The sequence below is a fragment of the Candoia aspera genome, chromosome 4 (genome assembly GCF_035149785.1).
Source record: "Candoia aspera isolate rCanAsp1 chromosome 4, rCanAsp1.hap2, whole genome shotgun sequence".
Classification (NCBI taxonomy): Eukaryota; Metazoa; Chordata; class Lepidosauria; order Squamata; family Boidae; genus Candoia; species Candoia aspera.
The window spans coordinates 111,723,250-111,747,819 of NC_086156.1; the positions used below are offsets into that span (position 1 = coordinate 111,723,250).

The 24,570-nt window shown below is 43.3% G+C and overlaps 1 pseudogene and 2 gene segments (V, D, J or C); all 3 read left to right on the forward strand.

Moving 5' to 3' along the window:
- Positions 1-24,570, forward strand: part of LOC134497121 (immunoglobulin heavy variable 3-21-like) — a 132,850-nt gene that overhangs the window by 94,261 nt on the left and 14,019 nt on the right. The window contains 1 exon segment of the V gene segment in view: positions 24,151-24,446. Coding sequence covers positions 24,151-24,446 — 296 coding nt within the window.
- Positions 298-10,490, forward strand: LOC134496107 (uncharacterized; annotated as a pseudogene).
- On the forward strand, positions 6,189-6,686 carry LOC134495860 (immunoglobulin heavy variable 3-21-like). The segment is given in 2 exon segments: positions 6,189-6,234; positions 6,331-6,686. Coding segments are annotated over 2 exon segments (402 nt in total).

The window sequence follows — 24,570 nt, forward strand, 5'->3', positions numbered from 1 at the left end:
AGGGGCTCCTTTATGCTGAGCAATATGTAAATCAGGCCACGATTTCCCCTTTAAAGGAGCCCCAGGGTGTCTCTTTTCAGGCTACTCCCACCAACACAAAGTTTGTGCCCTTTCCTGAATCCTTTCCTGTCAAGTCCCCTTTAATCTTTAACGGGAGCAAAAATGATCCTGTGGCTGAATTTGGTTTCCTTCCTAGCAGTCCTCAGAGGTATTGGTTCCCTCCTATTCAGGTTCTTTCCATTTTAATTCTTGCATAAAGGAGAGCTCATTAAAACAATTTTTATTTTAGGTGTCCTGTCAGAGGCCCAGCTGGTGGAGTCTGGAGGGGATGTGAGGAGGCCTGGAGAGTCCCTCCGCCTCTCCTGCCAAGGCTCTGGTTTCGACTTCGGCAGCTATGGCATGAGCTGGGTGAGACAGGCCCCTGGAAAAGGGCTGGAATGGGTGGCTCACATAAATCCAAGTTCCAGTACTTACTACTCAGACAAAGTGAAGGGACGCTTCACCATCTCCAGGGACAACTCCAAAAGCCAACTCTATCTGCAAATGAACAGCCTGAAGCCGGAGGACTCGGCAGTCTATTACTGTGCGAGAGACACAGTGGGAGGAAGTGAGTCTGAAGGCTGGCAAAAAAACTCTCTTCCTCTGAGCCGCTCTGCAAGTCAGCTCAGCCCCAGAAGGCTGGATTTTCCCCCAAGACTTGGGAGGGACCTGAGAAAGCTGCCTGAGTGCCAAGAGGGAGGAAGAGCTGATCTTGGCCAGGGCATTCTGGGATCTGTTTTCCATTTGGATAGGAAGAAAATGGCCAATCTCAGTACCCTCCTGAATGAGAGCAAAGGGAAATTGTTCTCAAGTTCTGCTCTCAAAAAGTATCAGGAAATATAGAATTGATTCAGTAATTAGAACTCTTCATTCTTTTATTGGTTTCAAAGTTCAACCCTCATTTACTCTTTCTTGAGACTCAGATCTGCCCCTCTCCCTCTTTGGGTGCATTTGTTTCTGTGTCTATATATCCTCTCTCCCTCTCTCCATAGATGTACTACATACATGTACACACACAGAGACCCACACACAAGAATGTATGCAGACACATATAGGCATTTGGAAGTTTAAATACATTTACAATCATTTTCCTCTGCTAGCAGTCGAAATTTAATAATAAAATAAGGATGCTGCAAGGCCTGCCAGAGTGTGGTGTGGTCTGACACCAAGGAAGGGGGCAGAAGTCAGAAAATAAGGCCTAAAAACATCAGGCCAAGGGTAGCCTAATTGCGGTCGTGTTATAATACTTAGAATAGCAAAGGAACGTAGATCAGGGGATTCAAGTCAGTTCCAGGGAAAGTCATGTTCTAGGTGGTTCAGGAAAATTGCCTTCCCACCTGCCGTCCTTCCCAGTAACTTCCGGGTGGGAGAAAGGTTGGAATCGCTCAGCCTCTTTGCTCAACAGGAAAATTAAATGGAAAAAAATATTGAAATAACTCCTATGGTCTCATCTTGTAGATTTTGATCTGTGATTTATGAAAATCAACACCAGAACTTCCACATGGGAATGCTAGGATTTTATTTATAAAATGTGATTGTCTTTCTCAGCCGTTTGGGAAAAGTTTTGTTATAAACAGATTTCTTGACTTTGCGATGTGCGGACATTCAACGAATGTGCTAGGCATATCATTCTCAATAGCTTAGTCTACATCAGATGATCCTTTATCGTAAGATGCCCAGAGATGCTCTTCAAGTGAGATGGGTGATGATGAAAACTGAAATATAAATGAAAAAAATGTCTAGTTTCATTGACACTCCATATTTATAGAAAAATCCCTCCTACTTTTTCTTTTGAAATCACCTATGACTTCCCACTCTGTCTCTGAAGTAGCTACTAGATAATTCTGGGTCGGTGCTACCAATCTTAGTGACATGATTTGACATAAAAAAATTACGCATTTTATTTCCTCCAACGTCCTGACTCCTAGAACAAGTGGCCCATATCTGAAAACAGTTTCAAAGAAATAACTCATGTGAATGGAGAGAGCGAGTATTTTCTCTGAGGACATTTGTAAATTAAGGGACATTTCCCCTCTCCTCTCCTCTCCTCTCCTCTCCTCTCCTCTCCTCTCCCTCGTGTCCGACTCTAGGGGGCGGTGCTCATCTCCGTTTCTAAGCCTTAGAGCCGGCGTTGTCCATAGACACTTCCGGGTCATGTGGCCAGCATGACGACACGGAACGCCGTTAAAGATATATAAAAAACAATATAAGGACAATTTTAAATATAATAGAGTATGCCCAATTTCATAGTGAAAAACAGATTATGTTGTTATTTTTAGATGCTGAAAAAGCTTTTGACAACCTAAATTGGAATTTTATGCTTAAGACTTTAGAATTGATGGATTTTGGTGATATATTTATAAAAGCAATAACATCAATTTATACATTTCAAAAAGCCAGAATTGTGATTAACAAAGAGATAACACAAGAATGTCAAATAGAAAAAGGAACAAGGCAAGGTTGTCCGCTATCTCCTTTATTATTTATATTGGTATTGGAGGTTCTAACAGAAGCTATCAGAAAGGATCATCAAATTGAAAGGATAAAGATTAAAGAAGATACATATAAATTAAGAGCCTTTGCAAATGATTTAGTTATCGCTTTACAAAACGTGTTAATATCAATTGATTACTTATTAAAGTCACTACAAGAATATGGAGAATTAGCCGGTTTTAAAATAAATAATCAAAAAACGAAGATGATACATTTAAACATGCCACTAAATAATCAGAATGTATTAGAAATTAAATCAGGGTTTAATAGTGTTAAAAAAGTTAGATATCTAGGGATAGAGATTTCAGCCAAAACTAGTGATTTATTTCAAAATAATTATGTCAAAATATGGAAGGGAATTAAACAAGATTTATTGAGGTGGGAAAAACTAAACTTATCACTTATGGGACGAATCTCTGCAATTAAGATGAATATTTTGCCAAAGATGCTATTTTTTATTTCAAACCATTCCAATATTTATAACTGATAAAAAGGTTAAACTTTCTCTTCTTTTTCATGCTAATCAACAATGTGGATCAAGTCTTCCTGGTTAGGATCAATTGCAATTATCAAAATGAATGTATTACCCGAGATAAATGATGTGATTCAAATGGTGCCAATTCTAACCCAAATCTTACAAGAATGGCAAGAAACTGTCAGTCAATTTCTATGGAGTGGGAAAGACCTAGAGTTAAATACGATTTTTTACCAGATTCAAAAGGAGAGTGGTCTTGGGACTTCCAATGGGGACATGGCAGACTGAGTAGCTGTGCCCGTGGGCTCAACAGGCAGAGATGAAAACATGGCAGTTATTTTGGGCTCAGGCAGGATTTTCTGAAGCCTGGGAGTGTTCTCCAGAAAAAAGAAAAACACTTGGAATCACCCCATCTGTACTTTGGATGACTGCTTGCAGCCAGAAGATGGCAAACAGCATTTGCCCCTGACTGGTAAGAGCTAGCCAGGAGGCTTTGATGTCACCATTTTCTGAGCCTCATTGTAGCCTTAAAGGGACATTAAGACTGGCCACTCCATTTCTAAATCACTCTATTTATATTTCTTTTAAGTATGTGTACCCTCATACAGGCTTTCTATGGCAAGAACAAGAGGGCTCTCTTGGTGCTTATTATTTTTGGGATTAATTTAAAAAATATATATTTTTAAGTTTTAGACTTTGTTTTCCTCCAAAGAGTAAGGAGGATTGAGAGTAAATAATTCTCTCCCGTTATTATTTTTCTATTAAATTTGAAGATATTAGCATTTTCCTGAATTGGCTGTTTTGAACTTTCACTTTTCTACTTTCCCTGGGGTACTGTCTGCATATCTCACTTTTGCTTGTGTAAAGACATTATGGAATTCTTTCATATCCTCGACTGTTTCTGGTTAAGCTCCTGGGGGCGCCATAATCTACTGCTTGACATGGAGGACTTTAAACAGACTTTCTCTGACTTCCACCAAGATTTTAAACAGATTCTTTCTGACTCCTACCAAGTTTTTATGCAAGGCATTCAGGACATTGTGGAAAATGTGAGGTCTGTCATCTGGCTGGGGCTGCTGTGCATGTAAATGAGGAACTTAATAGTGACAGAAATGTTTCTTCTAAGTGTGAAGCCACAAGTGAAATTGATCTTCTGATGGAATGCTATGAGAAAGAAAGTGTTATTATGTATGGGAGGGTTTGTGATGAGAAGTCGAAGTTTCTGAGGTGGGCCGTTTGGTTGTTTGATCTTTTTAAGAAAAAAAGCTCTGTGCACATTGTGGGGATATATAAATGCTCTGGCTTATTTTGAAGTGGGATAAGGGTTAAAGAATATTAACCTGGATTGCTTTTACTGTTTGGCTGATTTCATTTATCTTTAATGATTAGGATTGAACAATGTAGAAGCAGTGAAAGACTTTGTATTTCTAGGTGCGAAGATTACTGCAGGTGCTGACTGCAGTCAGGAAATCAGAAGACGCTTAATCCTTGGGAGAAGAGCAGTGACAAATCTCAATCAAATAGTTAAGAGCAGAGACATCACACTGACAACAAAGGTCCGCATAGTTAAAGCAATGGTGTTCCCCATAGTAACATATGGCTGCGAGAGCTGGACCATAAGGAAGGCTGAGAGAAGGAAGATATATCCTTTGGAACTGTGGTGTTGGAGGAAAATTCTGAGAGTGCCTTGGACTGCAAGAAGATCAAACCAGTCCATCCTCCAGGAAATAAAGGCAGAGTGCTCACTTGAGGGAATGATATTAAAGGCAAAACTGAAATACTTTGGCCACATAATGAGAAGACAGGACACCCTGGAGAAGATGCTGATGCTGGGGAGAGTGGAGGGCCAAAGGAAGAGGGGCTGACCAAGGGCAAGGTGGATGGATGATATTCTAGAGGTGACGGACTCGTCCCTGGGGGAGCTGGGGTTGTTGACGACCGACAGGAAGCTCTGGCGTGGGCTGGTCCATGAAGTCATGAAGAGTCAGAAGTGACTAAACGAATAAACAACAAAAAATATCAGTTTTAGTCTTGCCATTATCCTTATTTCAATCTGTACAGCAACCCATCTTATGGAATTAACTCTGGGCAACTAGCAACCAATAAAATCACTGTACAAAATAACAACCCCAAAACAAGCAATATATAAAATCTATACAAATGTCAAGTTAATGTCAGGGTATACCCAAGGTCTAATGCCAAGGCTGTTGTACAGCTGAGAACAGTAAGTAATCAGGGAAGAAGGCTCAGCAGATGTGATTGCCAACATCTGCAAAGTGATTCAGCGCATAATATTTGGTTCTAGAAGTAGTATGCATGAACAGTTCTGTGTTGGGGATAGTGTAAGAGATGTTGAGCATTATTGTGTTACTGTGAGTAGGAATTTGCCCTGTATAATTGCTGTGTAAGAGCTTGTCAAGTGCTGTATATAGTAAAGACTGTAAATACTTACAGAACTGGTCTCAAGCTGATTTCTTCCAGCTCCACTGAAGGACTGTGGTGCAAACACAGCTCTGACAGATAAAACCAATCTAATAAACAGAAAAGACCCTACAAGTTCCAGCTCTTTCTGCTTTGTCTGAGGTTTCCTTGATTCTAACTTTGCGACTTGGACATGTAAGTGCCATTCAACTGTGGCTTACAAATGGTGCCTGCTGGCTTGGTCGGCATTCAGTTGTTTTGGGTTTCTTCCAAGGAACGTGGTCAAGGGAACCTCTGTGAAGGAAACATACTGAACTCACTTGTACCATGCTTTTCATGTAGGGACTCTAACATGGCTATTTGAATTATTCTGAGTGCAAATTTTCTTTCTCTCAACTTTAAACACACTCCTGAACTGCAGAGGTTTTGCTAGATCCTGCTTTATTTACTCCAGTGAAAACCTGTCCTTTCTCCAATGTACTCACAATGAAAAAAAAAAAAAAAAAAAATTCTGTCCTGATTATTCTGACGATATCCCCATCACTTCAAAATCAGGTGTGAAAGGCGTTTGCAAAGAAATCTATTAGTCAATGAAATGAGGGGCTATTTTATCTCAAGCAACATGTAAATCAGGGCACCATTTCCCCTTTAAAGGAGCCCCACGGTTTCCCTTTTCAGGCTACACCCACCAAGGCAAAGTTGGAGCACTTTCCTGAGTCCTTTCCTGTCAATTTCCCTCCATTTATTAGACGGAGCAAAAATGATCCTCTGGCTAAACTTAGTGTCCTTACTGGCAGTCCTCAGAGGTAATTTTTCCCTTTATACAGAGATTTTTTTTCCCCAATTTTAATTCTTGTATTATAGGAGAGCTTATTGAAACACCTTCATTTTATTTTTTTTAGGAGCTCAGTGTGAGGTCCAGTTGGTGGAGTCTGGAGGGGACGTGAGAAGGCCTGGAGAGTCCCTCCGTCTCTCCTGCCAAGCCTCCGGATTCACCTTCAGCAGCGTCCACATGGACTGGGTGCGACAGGCTCCAGGGAAAGGTCTGGAATGGGTGGCCCGCGTAAGTACATCTTCTAATACATACTACTCGGACAAAGTGAAGGGACGCTTCACCATCTCCAGGGACAACTCCAAAAGCCAAGTCTATCTGCAAATGGACAGCCTGAATCCAGAGGACACGGCAGTCTATTACTGTGCGAGGGACACAGTGAGAGGAAGTGAATCTGAAGCCTGGCAAAAACCTTCCCTTCTGTAGAGCTGCTCTGCAAGTGAGTTCAGCCCCAGAAGGCTGCATTTTCCCAGGAGACTTGAGAGGGAGCTGAGAAAGCTGCCTGAGTGCCAAGAGGGAGGAAGAGCTGATCTTGGCCTGGGCATTCTGGGATCTGTTTTCCATTTGGAGGAGGGGAAACCTGAAAAAAAATATTTTAAAAGGAAAAAAAAATACAGAAGGACAAGTTAATAGTAATGTGGTTTCCTTCACTTTAACTTTGGTGTTGAGTGGGCCCAGAAAATGCAATGTGTAAATTATTGTTTATTCTCCTAGTGTCATGTTGGCATCTAATCCATTCTAATTTTTTTAAGAAACCATGGATAAGGAAACAAAGGTTTGTCACAATTTTTAGACAAACTTTTGTTACATTCCAGTGGCTGTTCAAGCAATTGCTGTTCATATTGGGTGGAACAAGTGATTGAATCTGTTCTGAATTGGTGGAGAGCTGCTGTGGACGGTTTTATTTAACCTGAAATGAAAGCCCGTTTGGTCATTCATACTGATTAATCTCTTCTTCCTCAGTGCCAAGTTCGGCCTGTAGTGCAGAGAGACATTGCATTGCGCTCCAAGGAGGGGTGTCATGATGTGGAGGGAGCACTGCCCCTCCCTTCCTTTGGGTTTCCATCCACAATTATTTTTCCTGAATATTTCTGAGAAGCTGCTGTTTGAATTCTAATGTATATCTAACTATAGGTTCTAATTTGTTTCATCAAAACTGAATGTATTATAAAATCCAGTTTTGGGTTTCTCTGTCCATTTTCCAGCCAACTCCAACAGAGCGTAGGGGTTGGAATGAGAGGAGAAAGGCAAATGCAATACTTTTGCCCCAATTTGTTTCCTCTGCTTCCATATCAGAGGGATTTCTGCTGTGTATTTATTCAAGAGAAAAAGAAATCAGCCCCCTAGATAGAACTTTAGAACTCTTCATTTATAGGTATCCAATCTGAAAGTTTGCTGGAAAGTAACTAAAACTTCTTAATATGGCCCCAAATTTCCAACTTCTACTTTACTGTTTGCAATCCACTCTGGATGAGACTGGCTTCAGATAGAATACAGGGAAGGGATACCACGTAGTGTCGTGGCTGCAGGCAGGAAATGCAACTGTGGAATAATCCTCCTAAATTTCCAAATGGCCATAGAAATGTTGCAGAAAACTTTGCCCGAAAGAATCTCTGGGTGGAATTGCATAGAGGCCTCCCCTCCTCACTTCCCACACCAGGGGGCAGCACTGCCACGCTGAATCCCATTGGCTGTGTGTGGGGTGGGGGTGGGAGATAAAACAAGTGTCACCGGAGTCCGCCTCATTTGGCAGGCCTCCTTCCTTTTTCTGTTATCTCCATAACCATTCACTGAAAAGTCTCAAGGAAATTTCACAGCTCCGGAGGCTGCAACCCTCACCGGGAAGCCATGCCTCAGTTGAAGACAGATGTACTCTGCTAAATATAGAGTAATTGAATTCTTTGGAGAATACAAAGTGATATTTCTCACTTCATGGACTTTATTTGCTAGCATTTTTATTAGCATATCTTATTGGTATTACTATTGCGAGTATTATAACTACTACTATTATTATTATTATTATTATTATTATTATTATTATTATTTGAAATTTGTATGGCTGCCCATCTTGTAAAATCAACTCTGGGCAACTAGCAACTGATGAAAACACCACACAGAATAACAACCCAAAACAAGCAGTATATTAAATACATACAGCTAATGAGTTAAAAATGAATCTAATAGGCAAAAACACCCCAAGGGCTCGATCTGTTTCTTCTCTCCCTGTGATTTCTCTGCCTCAGCTCTGACTTATAAATTGTCCCTCCTGGCTGGGTCTGGGTTCAGTTCATCTGGGTTTCTTCAAAAGAGCATGGTTAAGGGGAAGGAAGGTGTAAAAAGTTTCCTGAACTCAGATCTGCTGTTCTTTTCATGTGTCTTTCGAAACTTCTTAGTGCATGTTCCTTCTCTGTTACCCTGAATCATTTTTGAGAAGTGCTGAAAATTGGCATGTCTTTGTTTTAATTATTCCAAAGTATACCTGCCTTTCTCCAATGTCCACACAGCAAAAAGAAAAGAAAAGAAAAAAGCTTGCCTTCACTTTCCTCAGCACTGCAAAACTATGAGAAAACCACTCCTGGTAGGAAATCTATGAGATCCAAGCCTGAGGGGTCTTTTATCCCAAGCGAAATGTAAATCAAGGCTCAATTTCCGCTTTAAAGGAGCCTTATGGTTTCCCTCTTCAGGCTACACCCACCAACACAGAGTTGGTGCACTTTCCTCAAACCTTTCCCTTCAATTCAACTCATAGTTTGGTCACCATTCTTTTGGGTGTCTTCAAAAGGGGAAGAAAGGTGAAACAAATATTCCTGAACTCAGATGTTCTGCTCTTTTCATGTTCTATCTCTAACCTGTCTCTTTCAAAAATTCTTAGTGCAAGTCCTTTCTCCCTTACCTTGAAATATTTTTGAGAAGTGGTGAAATGTTAATGTTTTTTTTTTTTTTTTTAATTACTCTAATGGAAACCTGCCCTTTCTCCTCTGTCCTTTGCATGGCTGCCCATCTTGTCAGATCAGCTCTGGGCAACTAGCAACTGATGAAAACACCGCACAAAATAATAACCAAAATAAACAATATATTAAATTCATACAACAAATGAGTTAAAAACTAATCTAATAGACAAAGAACACCTCGCAGGTTCAATCTAGTTTTTCTCCCGTTCTGATTTCTCTGATTCAGCTCTAACTTATATATATATTTTTTCCTCATGGCATTCAGTTCTTTTGGGTGTCTTCAAAAGGGCATAGTTAAGGGGAAGGAAGGTGGAAAATTCTCCTGAACTCAGATGTGCTGTTCTTTTCATGTTCTATCTCTTACATGTCTCTTTCAAAAGTTCATAGGGCACGTTCATTGTCTCTTACCTTTAATTAATTTTGAGAAGTGATGAAATTTTGCATATCTTTGTTTTAATTCTCTAATGTAAACCTGCCTTTCCCCTATGTCCTCACAGGAAAATAAATAAATAAATAAATAAATAAATAAACAAACAAACAAATAAATAAATAAATAAAACCTTGCATTCACTTTTCATAGGACTGGAAAGTTACGTTGAAAATCACCAGTGTCAAATGTGTGCAAGGAAATCTATGAGATCAATGCCCTGAGGGGCACTTTTATCCCAAGAGATATGTAAATTGGGTCACAATTTCCTCCTTAAAGGAAGCCCACGGTTTCCCATTTCGAGCTACAGCAACCAATACAAAGTTTGTGAACTTTCCCAAATTCTTTCCTATCAATTTTCCTCCATTCCTTAGGCGGAGCAAAAATGGTCTCCTGGCTAAACTTGTTGTCCTTATTAGTTGTCCTCCAAGGTAATTCTTCTCTCTCTACAGAATTTCTTTCTATTTTCTGTTTTTGTATACAGATCTCATCGAAACACCTTTATTTTTTTTAGGAGTTCAGTGTGAGGTCCAATTTCTGGAGTCTGGAGGGGATGTGAGAAGGCCCGGAGAGTCCCTCCATCTCTCCTGCCAAGCCTCCGGCTTCGACTTCAGCAGCTATGGCATGCACTGGGTGAGACACGCTCCAGGAAAAGGCCTCGAATGGGTGGCATACATAAACTCTGGTTCAAGTGACCTTAAGTACTCGGACAAAGTCAAGGGACGCTTCACCGTCTCCAGGGACAACTCCAAAAGCCAACTCTACCTGCAAATGAACAGCCTGAAGCCAGAGGACACGGCAGTCTATTACTGTGTGAGAGAGACACACAGTGGGAGGAAGTCAGTCTGAAGCCTGGCAAAAACTCTCCCTCAGAGCAGCTCTGCAAGTTGATTCAGTCACAGAAGATTGAGTTTGTGTAATTGGAGTGAGAAGCAGCAGATGAATCTCCGTTGTAGCTAGTGGGAGTCCAGAGCTGATCTTGGAACCTGGTTAGCACTTTGGTAGGGGGACATGAAGGAAATCTCAGGACAGTAGAACAAACTGGGTAGTTGATAAAAAAGTTAAAATTTAATTAGAGGTAGAAACCTGGATTCCTTACCTACAATTGTTCCTTGAGATATTTTGCAGTTTAATCCCCTTTGGTTGTCAGTATTGCCAACTCTCCCCAGTTTCTTTCATTACTACATGTTGCTCATTGCTCATTTCTTTTTCCTTCATATGTACTTAATCTCTTTCTTCCTGAAGCTCATTCCCCTCAGCTGGGCAGAGGCAGGAGAGAGAAATGTTGCAAATTAAGTACTTCCTCTCCCAGGAGCCCTCTGGGTCTGCAAATTTTGGACTGTGAAGCTTCTTCTTTGTTACTGGTACCACCTTCTATCAAACAGGGCCTCCTGCACACTAACCAGTTAGAATCCCTCATCCTCTTTTCTTAACAGGGAAACTGAAATAAAAATATAACAAAATAAATCCCGTGGTCTCATCTTGTGAGACCTGCAGTTTTTGGTATGGGATTAAAGAAAATCAGCCCCAATACTTCCAGATTGCAAGGAAGTTTTATTTACTCTGCAGAGGAAATAAAGTTCTCTCTACAGAAAAGGGGTACCTCCAGAGTCCCAATAGATGTCATTATTCTCTTGAAGTATTCCCAGGGACAACAACTCTGCTAGATCAGATAATCCATGCAGACCCTATGGAGGATGGGCGGTCCCTCAAGTAACCAGGCTCTATGCTCTGTAGAGCTTTATAGGTAGTGACCAGCACCTTGAATCCCAACCACAATTAGGAGTTCAGTCAGAGATCCAGTCGGTAGAGTCTGGAGGGGATGTGAGAAGACCTGAAGAGTCCCCCCATCTCTCCTGCCATGACTCTGGCTTCACCTTAAGCAGCTAAGATACTTCACAGAACCCTCAAACTACCAGGCCTCTGGTAGAAGACCCAAGATTGAGGTAGACACATACCATCCATAGGGGTGAGAAGGAATTTTTATGGCAGGAGCTGCAAGTGATTGACTCCGCCTCTCCTTTCATCCTTCTGATATGCGTCATGGCACCAAACTATTCTGGCCAAAACCTGGCTACCCTAGAGCAACCAAATCACTTTGAAGATACTACAGACATTTAGTAAGCATGCACGCAAATACAACATACACCAGGATCCCAATAAAGCATTGGCAGCTTGCTGAGCAGCTCTGAGGAAAAGCAGAACCACAGCTAATATCACTTTGCCCTACTACATTTCAAAGAGAACACCAAAAAAATGGCAGACCGAATATAATTTACATCATGATGCTGTAATGCCTTTGGTAAAACCCTCCGGTGACCTTTTATTTTTATTTCATTTATTTATTTATAAATTTATTCACCACCCATCTCCCCCTCATGGGGGGACTCTGGGCGGCATTACAATAAAACAAGGTTAAAATTTAAAACCATTCCAAATACAGTAATACAATAAAATAGAAATACAATAAAATCTAAATGGCAAAATATTTTAATCAGTCCATGAGTGTAATTGGCCCCTATAGGGCGCTAGCTATTCCCAGGTATAACTATTCCTCCTCCCATTCCAAGCCTGCTGACAAAACCAGGTCTTTAATCTTTCTCGGAAGTCCAGGAGCAAGGGGGGCTGTCTCACCTCTGGGGGAAGGATGTTCCAAAGGGCAGGAGCTACAGCAGAGAAGACCCCGCTAGGTGAAATTCTTCTATAGATGGGGTCCGTAAGATGCCCTCCCTTCATGACTGGGTGGGGCAGGTCGATGTAATAGGGATGAGATGGTCCCTCAGATACCCTGGTCCCATGCCATGTAGGGCTTTAAAAGTAATGACCAACACCTTGAATTGGACCCAGAAGCAAACTGGGACCCAGTGCAGCTCATGCAACAAAGGTGTTACGTGTGCAAATCTTGGAACACCCAAGATAGTCCACGCGGCTGTGTTCTGGACCAGCTGAAGCTTCCGGATACTCTTCAAGGGTAGCCCCATGTAGAGTGCATTACAGTAATCTGTATGGGAAATGAGCAGGGCATGAGTGACCATTCGGAGGGCCTCTCGGTCCAGGAAAGGGCATAGCTGGTGCACCACCCGGAGATGTGCAAAGGCCCTTCTGGCCGCGACTGCCACCTGCTCTTCAAGCAGAAGGCGTGAGTCCAAGATGGCCCCCAAGTTATGCACAGGGTCTGAATGGGGCAGGGCAACCCCATCCAGCACTAAAGATGACAAGTTCCTGGCACCCAAGGTGCCATTAATCCACAGCCACTCCATCTTACTATGGTTCAGTTGAAGCCTGTTGTTCCCCATCCAGGCCCCCACAGCCCCCAGGCACTTGGAAAGGGTGGTCACAGCATCACTTACTTTACCTGGGATGGAGATATACAATTGAGTATCATCTGCATACAGATGATCTCACCCAGCGGTTTCATGTAGATCTTAAAAAGGAGATCCCTGCGGCAGCCCACAAAGAAGGGGCCATGGGGTCGATCTCTCCTCCCCTATCACCACTGATTGGGACCGGCCCTGGAGGAAGGAGGTGAACCAGGGCAGAACTACGCTGCCCACCCCCAACTCCCTGAGCCGACCCAAAAGGATACCATGGTCGATGGTATCGAAAGCCGCTGAGAGGTCAAGAAGAGCCAGGATGGATGCGCTCCCTCCATCCCACTCCATCTTACTTATCCCTTCCTACTCCATCAGAATGCTAAGTAAGCTGTTGTTGACATATGGTCGGTGACTAAATCTTAACAGATTACCAACCCTACAAACTCTGTACTTTGTAGGATGAAGGAAGAACAGGTTAGCCTTGCCTCAATCTTCCTAGAAGAGCTCGTTTTGGTTGGAGGTGTGCAGACAGGATCTGGCTGATAGGGATGGTTGGTACGAGGTGACATAGATGACTAGATGACATTTTAGGTGCTTCCTGAAATATTCTTCCATGACTTAATTGGATTTAGGAATAAAAATAAGAGTTCCCCCACCCCAGAAAATACAATCTGACATAGAGTAACAGTTGAAAAGGAATTTCCAGTCAGGTAAGACAACAGCTGCTTCGGATGTGTCACTAGACATGCTTAGATCTCCGGGAGAACCTTCATGTTCTCTCTCTGCCTCAGTTGGAATCCTAGAAAAAAAGGTAGATGCCTGTCCTCCTCCCCTTTTACAGCAGGGGGCAGTGTTGTCGCATTACCTGCATTGCCCATGCATGGAGTGGAGGTGGGGTGGGGAAATAAATCAAGGGTCTGCATACAGAGTCTCATTTTGGAGTCACAATTATTATTTTCTATAATGATCTTTAAAGTTCACTGAAACGATCTCAAGAAAATGTAATATCTCAAGAAGCTATAACCCTCACTGGGAAACCAGGTCTGAGTTGACCACAGATGTACTTTGCTAAGTATACAGCAAACTGAATTTTTGGAGACTACAAAGTCCCATATTTTTTTTATTTCTCAGTCCACAGAGAGAGTGAAGATGATAGCATTATAATTAATAGTAGTAATCTTAGTATTCTTAGTATTCTTATTTCAATTTCTATACCTTCTCACCTTGTGGAATCAATTCTGGGCAGCTAACAACCAATAAAAACAACAGACAAAATAGCCACCAAGAACAACCAGTGTAAAAATCCATAAAACTGCCAAGTTAAAACCAATATACAAAAAAAAAAAAAAAAAAAAGACCCCACAGGGTTGAGCTCTTTCTGCTCTGCCTCTGGTGTCTTTGATTATGCTTTTGCAAATCAGATGTGTAACCGCAATTCAACTGTGGCTTATAAACGTTGCCTTTTGGCTTGGTCAGCATTCAGCTGTGTTGTGTTTCTGCCAAAGAACGTGGTCAAGGGAGCAGCTGTGGAGCAAACATCCTGAACTCACATGCACCATGCTTTTCATTTGTGGTCTCTGACATGGCTATTTAAATTAAGCTCAGTGCCTGTTTTCTTTCTCTCACCTTTAAACACTTTCCTGAACTGTGGAGGTTTTATCAGACCTTACCCTACTTACTCCAGTGTAAACCTGCCCATTTTCCTAAATAACAACAACAACAACAACAGCAATGCCAATGCGTGCCTGTCTTGACTGTTTTTTGGTTCAGAATGTTATTTAAAAATCATGTTTATAAGGAGTGAGCACAGAAATCTTTACATGAATGTCCTGAGGGGCTCTTTTATCAGAACTAATATGTAAATCAAGGCACAATTTCCCCTTTAAAGGAGCCCCATGGTTTCCTTTCTTAGGCAACACCCACCAACACAAAGTCGGTGCACTTTCCTGAATCCTTTCCTGTCAATTCCCCCCATTCACTTTTGGGAGCAAAAATGATCCCCTGGGTAAACTTGGTGTCTTTACTAGTAGGCCTCAGAGGTAATTCTTTCTTTGCTTGTCAGGATCTTTCCATCTTACTTCTTGTATGCAGAAGAGCTCAATGAAATACTTTTTTTTTTTTAGGTGTCTGTTCAGAGGTCCAGTTGGTGGAGTCTGGAGGGGACCTGAGAAGGCCTGGAGAGTCCCTCCGTCTCACCTGCCAAGCCTCGGATTCAACTTCAGGAGTTATTATGTGGACTGGTTGAGACAGGCTCCAGGGAAAGGACTGGAATGGGTGGCCCACGTAAGTCCAGGCTCATCTAGCACTTACTACTCGGATAAAGTCAAGGGACGCTTCACCATCTCCAGGAACGATTTCTGCAACCAGCGGTATCTGCAAATGAACAGCTTGAAGCCAGAGGACACGGCAGTCTATTCCTGTGCAATACTGTAAACACAGTGAGAGAAAGTGAGTCTGACGCCAAGCAAGAACCTTCCCTTCCTCTGAGCGTTCCTCCAAGTTTGTTCAGTCATGCAAGGCTGAATGTGTTTCTTTGAACTGAGAAGCAGCAGATAAATCTCCATCGTAGCCAGTGGGAGCACAAATCCAATCTTTGAAAGCTAGTCCTTGTATGGGGGACAAGAAGGAAACCTCAGGGCAGTGGAATGAACTGGACAGTTTTAAGAAATTAAGCTTTCATTAGAGGGAGAAATATGGATTCATTTCCTCCTTTTCTTTCTTCTTTTATTATTGTGTTATTCAATCCCATTCTATTCTCTGAATATCACCAACTCTCCTCAGTTTAATACTTTTCTAAATTTTGTTCCTTTTCCATTACTTCTACATTAATCTGTATGGAATATAGATTAAGTTCCCTTAATCCTGAACCCCTCTCCCTTCAGCCGGGCAGAGCCAGGAGAGCCAAGCGTTGCCAACTGCCAACCGCCAACCCCCTCTCCCAGAAGCCCTCTGAGTCTCTCTATTTTGCACTGCCTTCCTGCCTTCGGGTAGCTGCTCAATGGTTATTGCTCCCACTGCGTTTGAATGAAGGGAGGCCTCCAGCTGGCATCCTCCCCACTCTGGGTTGTGGACAGATTGGAATCCCTCAGCATCTTTGGGACATTAAAGGGGAAAAAAATAAAATAAAAAAATATCTTATGGTCTCACCTTGTAGACCTGTAGCTTCTGGTATGTGACTAAGGAAAATCAGCTCCAAAACTTCCACCTTGCAAAGCTACATTTTCTTTTTTAATCAAAGGTAACCCTTCCCATCGTCCTATGTAGTAAGAATTAAAAATATCTGTTTTGACACTTGACGTTCCCATACAGGTAGTCATCAACTTACAACAACAATTTTGACTGGGATTTCCATCACTAAGCAATGTGGTTGTAAAGCACAACCACATCATTTAGCGACGGCAATCCCTGTTGTTCTGGTTGTCAACATTAACCAAATCCTCTGGTTGTTAGGCGAGGCAACTTCCTGCCATTTTCCCAGAACCAGAGTCAGGGTGGAAGCTGGCAGGAAGTTGCAAGGGCGAGGCTGGCAGGCAGGTAAGTGGCTACTGCTGGATGGGGAGGGGGAGTGAGTGGGTTTAGGTGAAGGTTGGGAAGGGTGTGCGAGGGTGCAAGTGGGTGTGTGACAGGCATGTTGAGGGTCAGGGAGCATGCACAAGGGTGTGAGAAGTACGCAAGAGGGGTGATGCTGTTCAGGGATGGTATGCGAGGGATGTAGGGGGTGCATGAGGAGCACAGTGAGGGTCAGGGAGGGTTTGAGGGGGTACATATGGTGTGAGGGGGTATGCAACTGTTGCAGTGTGGGTCAGCGGTACGCTATAGTGCGAGGGGGTTTACCAGAGGCATGGTGCAGGTCAGGAAGGACGTACAGAGGTGTGTGAATGGCTGGTGTGGTGCAAGGGCAGAGGGGCTGGAGACCGTGTGTGGGTGGGGGAGACTAACCCCAGTGACTTGTGACCTCTTCTGCCGGCTTCTCCACTGACTTTCTTGGGAAGGCAGCAGGGAAGGTTGGAAATCCCATGACTGTGGGGTGCTGCAACCAGGAGTCATGAGTGCAAACCAGTTGCCAAGTGCCCAGATTGTGATCATGTGACCACAGGGGTGCTGGAACAGCCAGAACTCCAAGGAACGGTCGTAACCACCATTCGTTCAATGCCGTTATAACTTTGATCGGTCACTGAATGAGTAGTCATAGGTCAGAACATAATCTTGTAAGTGTGGAAGTGCAATTCTCCCACCATCTCATTTACTGCCTGAGAACTTAGGAAGGGTCCCTTCTGAGCCTTTTGCTTCTCCCACTATCCAGCTATGGGCTCTGCTGTCTCTTATCTGACTGCTCTTTAGGCAGCATCTCTTCGCCCTGTCTCCCAAGGTCTTTCCAAAGTACCATTACAATAGTGTACATCGCATTAACTCTGGTTTCATTTCAGAGTGTTCTGAAATTGAGGGAGGTATTGGTTTCTCCTCTGTCATGTTGAGATCACTTCTTGGTGAGGCTCCAGTTCTCTGGACCCATCCCCTCCACAGGGAGGCGGGCCTATTAGATTGGCCCACCCCAGGATACGGATGGACCCAACTGGGTTTCAGAGGGAGCTTGCGGTGGTGTCCTGAAAATCTGCTTCACGGCCTAAGTCCTTGGTAGCCACCTGGAATGGGAGGGTGGCCAGGGCTTTGAACCAGATCATGCCTGAACAGCCTCTCCATGCCCATGGTTCCCATAACTCCCTGTGGCATACGGAGGAGTCGAGGTAGCTTAAGAGGGCAATGGATGACAAAGAGTGAAGATAATCGAACACAAGCTAGAGCTCAATTGGAGCCTACCTCATAGCGGTAAGGGCAGTTCAACATAATTATTTCTCCACCCTTGTTGTGCCTGCAGAGAGCCACCCAGTGGGCCTGTTTCAGGTGACCTGGACCCTCCTTCGGAGGGAGTCTACCTTCAGGGCCACTGTGAGGAATATGCTGAGCATCTGGCAGATAAAGTCGTTCACATCCGCTCTGCGTTGAACTCCAGCCTTGATGCAGGGCCAGTGGAGGCTATGGGGGCTGAATCTTTCATGGTTATCTGGCAAGAGTTCAAGCCCACTGAACAAGAGGAAGTGGACAGGGTTCTCGTAGCTGTTAGTTTGGCCACTTCTGTGTTAGATCTGTGCCCCTCCTGGCTGGTCAAGGCTGCTTGGGAAACAACTCCTGATTGGGTCTGGGCAGTGGTTAATTCCTCTTTGAGGGAGGAGGTGGTTCCACTGGCTCTTAAAGATGACCCCCTCACGGGGGCCATTGCTCGACCCAACTAATCTGGATAGTTTTCTACCAGTCTCCAGACTTCCCATTTTAGGGAAGGTTGTTGAGAAAGTGGTCGCGCATGGCACCTTCAAAGGGCTCTGGACCCCTTTCAGTCAGGATTCAAGCTGGGATATGGGACTGAAACAGCACTGATTGCACCCTTGGATGACCTCTGGAGGGATCAGGATGGAGGCAGTACTTCCATCCTGGCTCTTCTAGACCTCTCGGCAGCCTTTGATACCATTGATCATGGTATCCTTCTGGACTGGCTTTGGGAGTTGGGAGTAGGCGACACTGTGTTGTGCTGGTTCTCCTCCTTCCTCTGGGGTCAGTTCCAGTTGGTGTTGATAGGAGGTGAGAGGTCCATCCCATGGCCCCTACTGTGTGGGGTGCCATAGGGCTCAATTCTCTCACCCCTCTTGTTTAACATCTACATGAGGCTGCTCGGTGAGGTGATCTGACAGTTTGGGGTGAGGTCTCATCAGTATTCTGATACCCAGCTTTATACTACAGCCCAGGCTGTCTGATTGATGCCGTGGATGTCCTATCTCAGTGCCTGGAGGCTGTAGGGGCCTGGATGGGGCACAATGGGCTCTGACTGAGTGGTTTTGGGTGTTTGGGCCTCCCAGTACCAAGGTTTTTCCATCCTTGGTCATGGATTGGGTGGAACTGCCCAGATGGAGCCAGTGCACAATTTGGGGTCCTCTTGGACTCATGGCTCCTGCTGGAAGAGCAGGTGGCAGCTGTGGCTAAGAGGGCCTTTGCACCCATTCCTGGACTGGGAGGCTCTACTCACTATCACTCATGCCCTCGTGACCTCCCATTTGGACTATTGCAATGCGCTCTACATGGAGCTGCACTTGAAGAGCATCAGGAAGCTTCAGCTGGTACAGAATGCAGCTGCCCAGGTTGTAAATAGTGTCAGTGACTCGGCATATGTAACACCACTGCTTCGGGAGCTGCATTGGTTGCCGGTGTGTTTCTGGGTGCAGTTCAAGGTGCCGGTTGTCTCCTTTAAAGCTCTTCATGGCTTGGGACCATCTCCTCCCAGTTGTTTCTACCCACCCAATCCAGTCTGGCAGGATGGGCATGCTCTGGGTCCCTTCAGCCAAGGAATGTCCACTGTTGGGGACCAGGAGATGTGCCTTTTTTGCTCTGTTGCCTGCCCCCTGGATCATCCTCCCACCTGGGATTAGGAGGGCTCCTACCAATTTGGCTTTTTGGAAGGCCTAAAAGACCTGGCTTTATGCCCAGGCCTGGGGTCCCAAGTGCACCAAGGACCCCATTTCATGGTTGTGCTGAGACCAATGGTGTTTAAGGCCTCTTTGCTGTATTTACATTTAATTGTTTGATGGTTTTTATTATTATTATTATTATTATTATTATTATTATCGTCATCATCATCATCATCATTGTTGTTGTTGTTGTTGTTGTTGTTGTTGTTGTTAGCCACCCACTGGTCTGAGATGGGCCACAAATTGAATGAATGAATGAATGAATGAATGAATAAATAAATTCTTCAAAACCAATTTCCTATGAGGAAACAAGAACAGTTTGGATTTCTCACTAGACCTTCTAAATCTCTGAGAGATCCTTCATTTGTTCTCAGTTTCACTTCCCCTCCTGGAACAAAAGAGTCTCTTTGGGGACTCTCCCATCACTTACACCAGGGGGCAGTATTGCCAAAGGGGGAGAGGTGGACAGGGAAATCAAACCAGTCTGCAGAAATATGGTCTCATTTCCAAGGTTGATTATATCTCCTGCTACTTGCTTCAAAGTTCTCTCAAAGGATCTCAAAACAATTTAACTTCTAAAGAGACTATAATCCTCACTGTGAAGCCATGTCTGAGTTTACAATATATGTATATGTATATGTATATGTATATGTATGTGTGTGTGTGTATATATATATATATATATAATTTTATTTTATTTTTTTAAATTTAATATAGAGAGTGTATTTGGTCATAAAATGATTTATCTAAGCCTGACTTTGTGACTTGGGTAGACCCAATGACTGCTGCTTACAAATCATTCCTCCAGGCTTAGTCACCAGTTAATGTACTTGGGGTTTTCTAAAAAAACAAACACACAAAGGTTAAAGAAGCAATTGTGTAGCAATCTTCATAACTCAGAGGTTCTAGCCTTTTTATATCCTGTCCTTAAAAAGGGTTTCTTTAAACAAGTTTATTCTATTACTTTGAATTATTTTAGAGATGTGGTGAAATGTTGCAAGACTGGCCCTTTCTCCTATGAATTCACAGAAAGAAAGAAAAACTGCAGGCCCTCCCTTTTCTTAGGACTGAAACACTATTTGAAAATCAGCCATGAAATTGATGTGCAAAGAAATCTGGAAGTCAATGCCCTGAGGGGCTCTTTTATCCCAAGCGATTTGCAAATCGACACACAATATCCCATTTAAAGGAGCCCCACAGTGTCCCTTTTCAGGATCCACCCACCAACAGAAAGTTTGTTTGGTTTCCCATATCTTTTACTGACAATTCCCTCTGTTTTTAGGGGGAGCAAAAACGATCCTGTGACTGAACTTGGAGTCCTTACTAGCAGTCCTCAGAGGTTGTAATTGTTTCCTCCCTGTACAGTTTTTTCCTATGTTTTCTTGTCGTATTCAGGAGAGCCCTTTAAAACAACTTTCATTTTAGGAGTCCAGTCTGAGGTCCAGTTGGTGGAGTCTGGAGGGGATGTGAGAAAACCTGGAGAGTCCCTCCGTCTCTCCTGCCAAGCCTCTGGATTCACCTTCAGCAGTGCCTGGATAGCCTGGGTGAGACAGGCTCCAGGAAAAGGACTGGAATGGGTTTCATATATAAATCCAAGTTCATCTAGCACTTACTACTCGGACAAAGTCAAGGGACGCTTCACCATCTCCAGAGACAATTCCAAAAGCCAACTCTACTTGCAAATGGACAGCCTGAAGCCAGAGGACACGGCAGTCTATTACTGTGCGAGGGACAGAGTGAGAGGAAGTGAATTTGTTGCCTGGCAAAAACTTTATCTTCCTCAGAGCAGCTCTCCAAGCTGATTCCGTCACAGAAGGTTGAATTTTTATATCATAACTGAGAAGCAGCAGTGAAGTGAAGTGAAGTGAAGTGAAGTGAAGTGAAGTGAAGTGAAGTGAAGTGAAGTGAAGTGAAGTGAAGTGACGTGGCGTGACGTGACGTGATGTAACTGACAAACCTATTTTCTATGAGCAAAGCTAGGATGGATGAAGAATGGAACAGGATGGCCTCACTCCAGGAAAAATAGTCTTTGATTTCTTTTGACCATTTGATAATTCTGAAAAATTTGGGAAAAATACAAAATGACAACAAGTCCAAAAAACAAAAATGTTGTAGATGGAAGAGAGATTCCGCAACAGTGAGAAGGAAGATCTCCCATTATTGCAAGTATTGATATTTATGCTCATAGAAAAAAAGAGAAACAAGAAGACAAGAAAAGGGAGGACTTTCGTAGAAATTGTGTCCTAGTGAGTGGGAAATTCCAAAGCTCTGACTCACTGGCGGGTTTCTTTGTCCATAGAGTGGTTCCATGTTTTTTCCATGTAAACGAGAGGAAGAAGGATGGAGCAGTTTGAAAGGAGGGAGCGACACTGGAAAAATACCCTTTGTTCCCCTATTATGGTGGTGGAATGTCAGAGGTTAATCCTGTGCCCTTGTCATGTTCGCTGATTCAATGTAGTTTATACATCGTGGCGTTTCACATGCCATGGCTCTGACGCGCGTTTCTGTTTGGGAGGGGGCTGCTGTGAGACCTTGTACCATGCTCTGTATGTGAAATCAGTACAATGGAACGTGTTTGGGTCACGTTATCTGTTCAAAGCCTTTTCCCGCAGACCATCAGAAACTGTTAGGAGCGCCTGGGATTGTGGATCTGAGAAGATTCTACAGGGGGAGGGATTTCATTTGCACCGAGGGTTTTTAGTTTGAATTCGGAGTGATTTCATCATTCTCAGCTTTCTCTGTGATCCTGCATACTATTCTTTAATAAATCAGATAACTCTGAATTCCTACTTATGAATCTGATGGTGTTTTAGAATAGGCAACCATTACAGCCCTCCGCTGAGAAAAGAACTTCAGCAGTTTTCTGCCCAGCTACATTACTCGTCTTCCCTTAGTACGACTGTTGCTGGGCCATTGAAGGTCTTTGATGTCTTTTGTTGTTACATCCTGGTGAGTTATTTATTTATTTATTATCCAGCCTTTATTATTTTTATAAATAACTCAAGGCGGCAAACATACCTAATATTCTTTCCTCCTAGTTTCCCCCAACAACAACCCTGTGAAGTGGATTGGGCTGAGAGAGAGGGACTGGCCCAAGGTCACCCAGCCAGCTTTCAGGCCTAAGACAGGACTAGAACTCATAGTCTCCTGGTTTCTAGCCCATTGCCTTAACCACTAGACCAAACTGGCTCTAATACTCCTTTTCTTATGGCTTGAGAGGAGGAAGGGAGTTTTATTAATGGGAACTGGCCAAAACTTTGAATAAATAAAGGAAAGTAAATGAAATAGAAGATAAAATTATGTTTTCCTCCACATCTCACCCTAATGACAACCAAAGTTATCTGGTAGCCTTTCTTCTGAGACCATAACAATGATTCTCCTTTCAAAAGAATACAAAATTAGTATAGAGCAGATTTGCCAATCTGGTCTGTTTAGAGTTAAAGAATGATAAGGAGAACATGGCAGCCTCACTTCAATCTAGCTATAACCATCCCTCTTGGGTGAAGAGACAGATAGTAGTATTCCAGTAGTAGCATTATTCTAGTAGAATCTCCTTGGAGAATTAAGTAGATGCCTCCCCTCCCCACCTTTTACGCCAGGGGGGACAGTTGTCATACTGAATTGTATTGGCTAAATGTGAGGTTGGGGTGGAATTATTGAACATTATCTCATTTTGGAGGCATTTTTCTATCGTTGAAAAGGTCTCAAGAAAACTTCGCTTCTCAGGATGCTACAATCCTCACTGTGAAGCCAGCTTGGTTAAATATCGAGCAGTCTAAATTTCTCAGTCACAGAGAAAGTTTATTTGGTGACATTGTTATTAGCATTAGTATATCCAGTATTATTGCAGTTTGTACAGCTGCCCATCTTGTGGAATCAACTCTGGGCAACAAACACCACACAAAATAGCAACTGAAAAACAACCAGTGTACAAAATCCATACAACCGCTGAGTTAAAACCAATCTAATAAACAAAACTGGCCCTACCGGGTCCATCTATTTCTGCTTCGCCTGTGAATTATTTGATTCTGATTTAGTGACTTGAAAATGGAAATGTAATTCAACTGTGATGGAAAATTGTGCCTTATGGCTTCGTCTGCCTTCAGCTTCTTTGGGTTTCCTGAAAAAAACATGGTCAGTGGCACAACTGTGGAGCAAATGTGCTGCACTTTTCATCTTCGGTCTCTAACGTGGCTTTTTAAAATATTCTCAGTGTGTGTTTTCTTTCTCTTTCCTTTAAATGTTTTGCTGAATTGTGGAGGATTTATTAGATTTTGCTTCTTACACTAATGTAAATCTGTCCTTGATTTTTCTGATGATTTCCCAACAACTCAAAATCATATGTGTAAGGTGTGTGAAATAAATCTATATGTCAATACTCTGTGGGGCTCTTTTATCCCAGGCAGTATGTAAATTAGGCCACAATTTCCCCTTTAAAGGAGCCCCAAGGTTTCCCTTTTCAGGCTACTCCCACCAACACCAAGTTTGTGCACTTTCCTGAATCCTTTCCTGTCAATTTCCCTCCATTCATTAGCAGGAGCAAAAATGATCCTGTGGCTAAACTTGGTGTCCTTTTTGGCAGTCTTCAGAGGTAATTCTTCCCTCTATACAGTGTTTTGTTTTTTTTTTCCATTTTAATTCTTGTACATAGGAGACCTTATTGAAACACCTTTATTTTTCTAGGTGTCCAGTCTGAGGCCCAGTTGGTGGAGTCTGGAGGGGACGTGAGGAGCCCTGGAGAGTCCCTCCGTCTCTCCTGCCAAGCCTCCGGGTTCGACTTCAGCAGCTACAACATGGACTGGGTGCGACAGGCCCCTGGAAAAGGGCTGGAATGGGTGGCCCACATAAATCCAAGTTCTGGTACTTACTACTCGGACAAAGTCAAGGGACGCTTCACCACCTCCAGGGACAACGCCAAGAGCCAACTCTATCTGCACATGAACACCCTGAAGGCAGAGGACTCAGCAGTCTATTACTGTGCGAGGGACACAGTGAGAGGAAGTGAGTCTGAAGCCTGGCAAAAACCTTCCCTTCCTCAGAGCCGCTCTGCAAGTCAGCTCAGCCCCAGTTGGCTGGATTTTCCAATGAGACCTGAGAGGCTCC